Source organism: Lissotriton helveticus, chromosome 12, assembly GCF_964261635.1.
Source record: "Lissotriton helveticus chromosome 12, aLisHel1.1, whole genome shotgun sequence".
NCBI lineage: Eukaryota > Metazoa > Chordata > Amphibia > Caudata > Salamandridae > Lissotriton > Lissotriton helveticus.
The window spans coordinates 880,493,648-880,501,469 of NC_136073.1; the positions used below are offsets into that span (position 1 = coordinate 880,493,648).

General features: G+C 41.3%; 1 protein-coding gene across 2 annotated transcripts in view; it reads left to right on the forward strand.

Moving 5' to 3' along the window:
• The window catches only part of LOC144797749 (phospholipid scramblase 1-like), a 113,378-nt gene extending 106,904 nt beyond the window's left edge, over positions 1 to 6,474 (forward strand). For both annotated transcript variants that reach the window (XM_078668498.1, XM_078668499.1), the window contains exon 8: positions 3,388 to 6,474. In XM_078668498.1, the coding sequence (XP_078524624.1) occupies positions 3,388 to 3,447 (60 nt within the window). In that variant the 3' untranslated portion in view covers positions 3,448 to 6,474. The remainder of the gene's footprint in view (positions 1 to 3,387) is intronic.
• Positions 6,475 to 7,822: the final 1,348 nt, after the last annotated feature.

The window sequence follows — 7,822 nt, forward strand, 5'->3', positions numbered from 1 at the left end:
GCAATGGAATGACTCTGCCAAAGGATTTACTTTTGTAGAGCCCTTGCTCGACACACAAATGTGTTTCAGAGGGGGTGAGCTGGGTGATGATATGAAATCTGGGATGACATTTGGATTGCCTCCACAATGTAAGATCTCTAGTTTTGCAAATTGTTCATATGCTTGCTAAAGTGTTGGCTAAGAGGATTATTTTAGGCTACAGTGCCCAATGGCATATCTCAGTTTGCTTGTCAAAGCAGGTCGAGAAAACAGAGAATGCAAGTGAAGATGGGGCCACTTTACCTTTATTGCTGACTACGCACGGTGATGCAGGCATAACCTGAAGTTTCACTTCATCCCTACAAGAAGCAAATGGGAATCAGTGATTTTCCATATTTAAAGTCAGTCTAAATACATCACTGATCCTTAATATCACTAAAAAGCATATAAAAATTCAGTTTCCTATCCAATGTTTTATAAAACTCACATTGATCCCTTGGGGTGTACTGCAAAAACGCTTTTTCAAGGCAGTGTCAGCAAAACAATTATTTAAAATCAACCATGTATAATTCAACCAGTGAGACTAATCATGGCTTTTTAATGTCACTTCCTTAAAAGCCTTAAAATAATATTTTCTAACAGTGTAAGCAATTTACATGTATCCATTTTCAAATTGCTTCATTTTGTAAAATGGTATGATTACTAATTATTGAAATTACATTTATGAAAATAATTAGTTTGACCAATGTCATTCAGTATTGTGAAAAAGCACATTTATTATTTGTTTTTTCTTCTCCACCCTCCCTCTGATCATGTGTAGTAGGAGTGCTGTGTCTTGAGTGTCAACCAGAATCTACAATTAGAGGAAGTAACTATAATGTTGGTTCTGTGTGAACACTTTAACTGTATAGCAGACATATTTATTAATACGTTTCACTAAATGTGATACCTTGCTAAACTGCAAAAGAGAATCAAAACATTTATCTGAATGATCCAATGTGCAAATCAGCAAGTCCTCGAATATGTTGGTTTCAATATTGGACCATTTTGACCAACTAAAACATCTGGCAAGCCCCTTCAATTAAAATCTCAAAACTACAACCCAGAATCCCCGAGGAGTGACCTGATATAAGTCCATCTTCTCCTTCCAGAAACTCCTAGACTCTTGCCATGCCTTGACCAATCCTGTACCAAAGGCTTTTCTATCTGTAATGTACAAAACAGCAGCTGCTTCTGTTCTTTGAGACTGGGCACCATCCTGGGACACGTGTATCTCAAATGAAGGAACACACCACAGAGAGAAGAAGGCTGCCAAGCTTTTCTTCCAGCGCTTACAAATGATTTAAAAGACTAGCACAACTGTCCGATCATATGCTTGATATAACTGTATATACTGTTAAAAAATTAAGACCTTGAATCCCCCTTCTTAAAACGTATTTAAACTTCTACAAGCCGAAAACATCATCCTACGGGCTATGCTCATGTTATTGCAGAATTGTGGGTAATATTGTGTGCAGATTTGAATATTGGTGTAATCCATTTAATATGAACATAAAATTAGATTTTCTGAGGTGGACTGTAAGAATAACTTCTTAAAATACCATGGATTCTTTATACCATCAATTAAACAGAAATTAGCTTGATCCTGCGACTCCCCGATCTGCCTGTATGATTGTTATTCAGATTTCAGAAAAGCAACAAACAAAAAGCAACAAATGGCAGATCTCAATTTAAGTCAAACTCGCCCGACCTAGTTTGTTCCTATAGTTTGTAAACTGCAATACTTACAGTATACACCAGCCCATCAAAACTGTTTAGTATATCAGTAAATTATTGAAATTGCTTGAAATCCCACAGTTGAATGGATCTTGCAATGCTGGCTTTTTCTCAAATTGCTGTGCCTTTCCCTGTCAATTCCTCTGGAATATAGGTCTTTTTCCCGCAGTCTTTTTTCCCGCTTGAAATCACAACGCGGTTATTACAACGACCGCATTGTGATTCCGCATACCATTACCCCGCAAGTCAGAACAATGACTTGCGGAGGGGGGCGCTGGATGTTGGAATAGTATAAATTACTATTCCTACTCCAGTCTGTCCGGACACTAGGAAAGGTGTTGGATTTTAAATCCAACCACCCCCGCCTCCGCAAGTCGTTGTTTCGGCTTACGGAGCAATGGTATGCGGAAAAAAGTTTTGTCATAAACGTTGTTTACCCGTCCTCTATTATGTATATCTTATGCTAGATAGGAGTTCACTCCGAGGCCAGCAGGACCTTTAGTTTCCTCCTTAAACAATACAATTGGGTGTATTATTCTTGCAGTATTTAAAAGCTTTTTAGTTTGACATCTTCAGTATCTGAAACTTTAGCAAAAATTCTTTCAGCAAATTGTGGATAGTCAACTTTTTTTATTTGATTACCGGGTGCAGTTTTGGGTTAATTCACCAGTTTGTTGGGAGGCTAAGCAAGGTCAAGGGAATATTACAATGTATGCTAGGTCACACCTCATCAGTTCGGATCAGGCAGACCTTCTAACCCAACAGGTTATGCTCTTCAAACAAAATATGTAACAGCAGAATTCAATTCTGACAAAAAGACTTTAAATGGCCTTAATTAAGTTTCTTATTGAAGCTTATTTGAGACTATCAAAGTCTCCAAAGTTGTCCATTAGGCAAATACCAAGGGGTGGTTGTGAGGTGTAGGTGTAATGTGCTCAGATGGGTCAACTAATCAAGACCACCATTTTCAATGAAATATTAAGAACAGGAAGATGGCGGTGAATGCAGCTCTACATGCGCTAGGATAGTTTGTCGTTATAAACCAATTTTTCCTAGACTTCAATAATGAAAGGTTAATGGCCTTATTTAGGTTTTAGCTGGTGGCTCTTGTCCTGCCAGGGAGATGGAGGTCATGACCTCCAACCCCCCCAGCTGAAGATCGCCCGCCATATTTGGAGATCGCCACCTACCTGGTGGGAACCTCTCTGCCGTGGTGGCGGCTTCCTTCACAATAATGTTTGCTGAGGGGGTGCCATGCTTAAGGCACTCACTCTACAAAATGTTTTGTTCAGAACAAAGTGGGATTTTGTTTTTTTCTTAACAAAAGGTAAATATCCCGAGACGCTGTGAGTTTTTCCCCTGCATGTCGGGGCCATTCAACATTTCCTCTGCCTATGGTGAACTTGAGCATGGAATATGAGTGACTGTCAACGCGCCCTCAATAGAGTGAGGACACCACATTTTCGGTGAGGCAGGAGGACCACCAGGATACAGTTTTCCTCCCAGTCCACCAAACCCTAAATTGAAGCCCTGAACCTCTTGTAGTTAGCAAGAAAATTTTCCTATTTAAACTGCTTAAGTGAAAGTCGACAATAAAAAGTAAAATTTCACTGTTTTCTTTCTCTCTTATAGGATCATATGATTTATACACGAAGACAACAGGTTCTGCAAGCCCAAAGCAGCAGCGATTAGTAAACTCTCCCTCATGCCCAGAGGAAGGGAGAAAGGACAGAGGACACTGGGCCTGGTGACTTCTACCCCACCATGGCCAACTTCTTCCAACACTTCGCCTATCTGACCCCAGCCATCTGACTGCCAACCATTGCTGGCACTCGGGCACGCGTGTAGAAGAATGGGGTCTGTCTCATGAGTGTGGGGCATGAAGGACATAAGCCGTAAGGAGGAGGGAGTAAGAGATATCCACTCTGAACATGGATGGATGGGCTCACTTTGTCTGCAACTTCTGGGGGTGATGCACTGGCACCGACTGGACATACCACTGTGACATACTTCTATCCCCAGGTGTTTATGGAGAAAATAACTCATTTCTTGTGAAATACTTCCAACCTAAAAGTCTTTATGGAGAAAAGATGTCATTTCCTGTGAGATACTTCCATCCCCAAGTGATTATGGAGAAAAGATCTCATTCCTGTGAAATACTTCCACCCTAAAAGTCTTTATGGAGAAAAAATGTAATTTCCTGTGAGATACTTCCATCCCCAAGTGTTTATGGAGAAGAGATCTCATTCCCTGTGTGATCTTCTAATAGGACAGAGGAAAAGACCTCTGACTGCCATTGGATGTCTTTTCTTGGTGCCTGAGTGACATGTAAGAGATGTGACTTAAAAGCTTCTTTATACATATAGTCTTCAGAACAATAAAGTGCCTGTCTGCCTATGCACAAGTAAAACCACACAGCTGAAGTAACATAGTCTTGAAATACAGAGGAGAGAAAGGCTTTCCTTTTTATATACAACCCTCACTCACTCCAGTAGTGAAATGCTTCACCATCGGGTTCATACAGGCTGCTAAATGCCAGCATGAGCTTGACTGTATTCAAGGGAGCTCTTTGTATATATATTCTTTTCTTGAGACTAGGATTAATATTATTATTAACCCCTTTTCCGCGGCCATGATTTTGCGGCAGTGCGGCACTTCCGCAAAATGGGAGTGGCCGCGTCGGCCGTTGGACGTTCGCAGCACCAGCGAGGTAGTGCTCGCGATGGCCAACGGCAGCAGGGAAGGGGTTAAAAATGACTCTTCCACACGCATGTATCCCTTTATTCATGTGGTGGATGGACACTATAAAAAAGTAGTACAATGGTCCTATGAACTTCTGCTTACCAACATGATTCTGCACTATTCGAACGGCCAAGATTGGTCCCAGGCATTCGTCAGGCCAAAAGGAATGTCAGAGCCCCAGTGCAAGTGTACTGTTCATTAAACACAAGAATGGCATGCACATATAAATTCATGCGACATTGAAGGCTACTTGCCCTGTCCAGGGACTGGTACAAAAGTACCAGAAACACCGAACCAGTGAACAAAAACTAACCCTTTAGCGCGTAATCACAACATGATAGATATATATGAAGCATGCAATATGCAGGATACTATTCACATCTGGTCTGCTTAAAATAAACTGGCTCATATAGATCTTTTGTGTCGTGACTGCATACTAAAGTGTTTGTTTTTGTTCACAGATTCAGACTTTCTGGTACTTTTTTACCAGTCCCCGGACAGGCAGGTAGCCTTCCCTGTCTCATACATTTACATTTGCATGCCTGTGTCGTGAATGCTTGATATTTTATTTCGGGGTTGCACCGTTGGAAGATCTAGACAAGGACTGGCCATTGTAATTTCGATCAGTACTTTGCTATATGCAACACGTCTTCCGTTGCTTATGGTGCTCTTTCGAACATGCACTGGATGTGCATCTTGGTCTGCAACAAGTGTACTTTCTGTGGACATAAACCTAATGGTGTTCTCGATGAGGGTTCATTGCAAGAGTTGTCCAATGAGATGCGGTTGCTGCGTGACACCCCCATAAGCCTGACTCCAGGGATGAAGACTCTTAGCTCCTGATGCCTCGACAACATCTGGCCCGTCATAGAACGCTGCCCCCTCAGCCATGGCTGATCATGTGTGCTCCTTTTCATCTTCCAATAAGGACATGGTGGTTTTATCGTCTGCTGAAGTGAGGTATATCCTGGATTCCATCTCTACCTCTAAGCTTGATGACCCCTTGCAAGATTCTTATGTTTTTTTAATCGGCATCTTTTACAAATTGGCCTTTTTTAATTTGGCCTTAAACTTTTGGCCTGGTCTACTTGCCAACTTAGACATTTTTATCTCTTTAATGTATGTATTTTATATTACATGTGCTTTTAAGTAGTATATTCTTAATATTGTACTCTACACTCCTGTACCAAGAAGGGGAGCGTGTTGTGGGCTCTCCTTAGTGCCTGGGTTGGACACCCTTATTTTTGCATTAGGCCTGTTGTTTTTGCCTTGAACATGTAGACATGGCTTCATTCATTTTCATATTTTTTAGCACAGACATCTTTCAGCTTGTTGTTTTTATACATTTAATAAGTTGCTTCTTTTTGAGAAGAGCTAGTTGTTTGTGCCACACATTATATCAGCAAGTTGCATGCATTTCACTCTGTGCCATGTTCCAGGCTGTCATGTTTAGTACATTATATTCTAACTCTTATTGTTGCTCCAGGAGTTCAGGAGCCAGTTCCTAGTTATCACTTCAGGCCTGTTCTTAGAACACTGCAAGAAGTGTTATATAAACATCACATGCCTAAGGGGGTTCGGAGGGCTTTCCAGTCATGACTGTCCTGTGACCTACACCATTCCATTGACAGGTCTGCTGATTCTGATGCTGACTCTTCAGCCAACTTAGAAGATTGCCATTCAGATGACAGGCAGACCCTTGCCGGCTTTGCATGGAGATGAGGGGTCTTTCTCTTAGACCGGAATAGGCAAAAGGGTTACCACCGCTATGGTCTCAGGTTGTTACACATAGAGTGTAGGTAGGAATCTCTAGGTTTTCACAATCCTATAAAATGGTGGAAATGTTTATCTTTTTCACACTGATAGTAACTATGATCATTGTATTATGTTTCATCTGCCTAATTATCACGGCTCATGCTTTTTACCATAGAATGGAATTGCTTCAATAATTGTATTGAAATCCATTTTGCATCTTTATTCTGCATTTGTATGTGTGAGTCATTGAGTAACTTAGCGTAAGGGGTATGATATGCTTATCACAACTTCCCTGAGGAGCCTGAGTGTCCGGTTCTAGGTTGCCACAAATCACCTTCTGTTTTCTAAGGTGGGTGAGGACCTTGAGCTAGTCCAGAGTTAGGTCCACAGTTTCCAGGCAGTGTGGGACTGACTCAGTCACTTACGCTGTGGTGATTCCGCCCTAAAAAACATGCAGTCTTATTATAATAGGACCTGCACAACACACTGAGTAGTCTGAAGTGTCCGGTTATGTTGCCACAAATCTCTAATATTCTGATTAGGGTGGCTGAGGCACTGTGAGCTAGCCAGGGGTTAGGCTCACAGCTACCAGACTGTGTGGGGCTGACTCAGTCTCCCAAATGCCATGGGGCTGCCACCCTAAACACGCAGTCTTATTTACAGAATAAGAGGCACAAGACATTGTGAACAATGTTAAGTCAGGTACTTATTTAACAGATTTTTTGAGTAACTTTCTCACACATGCCAAAAGTACCCATAGCACCTTTTTATACAGAGACGTCCATAGTGTTGTGAAACAATCCTCCGCAGCTTTATAGGTAGTTCCTATTTCAGTATGTAGGTTTTTTATTTTATTTATTTATTTTATATTCTTATATAGCGCCTGAATAAACCCCCAAAGGGGTATCTCCGCGCTTTGCCAGTCAGAATATAGCTCCAGATGGTCTTATTCAAGGGATAGTACATCATACAGGGAAGAAATTAGTTACTGGTAAATAAGTATGTTTTTAGGGTCTTCCGGAAAGTCAGGTGGCTAGTGAGTGATCTCAGCTCAAGAGGTAGAGAGTTCCAGAGCACTGGTCCCACATGAGCCAGCGCTCGGCCTCCTTGTCTGGACTTTTCAAGCTTTAACTTTAACAGATACCCCATTTGGTGTTTCTATCTCTGAATATTGTCTTATAGAGATGTCACAACCAGTACCAGTATTAATGGCTGTAAACTGTAGACAAGCTGTCGCACAGTATTTTCTTTCAAATGGACTTCCTAATGGGGGATGAAATGTTCGGTTTGTGGTAGATGCACATGATGCGTACAGAACAGGGACTTTCTATCCAGTGGTCCATTTTCCTGCACTAGATGCAAATACTAACACTTTTCATACATACACTGTAGCTAATCCACTTGCACAGTACAGAGCTTATCAATATTTAGAATTAGCACTAACATATCGGGAACATCAAAATTGTTTTTAAAGTGCCCTACCACATGGAATTGATCACGTTAGACTGGGACCCGTTAGTAATAATGGGACCTCATTGCCAGTTCTGGTTGCCTACACACCAATTCAAAT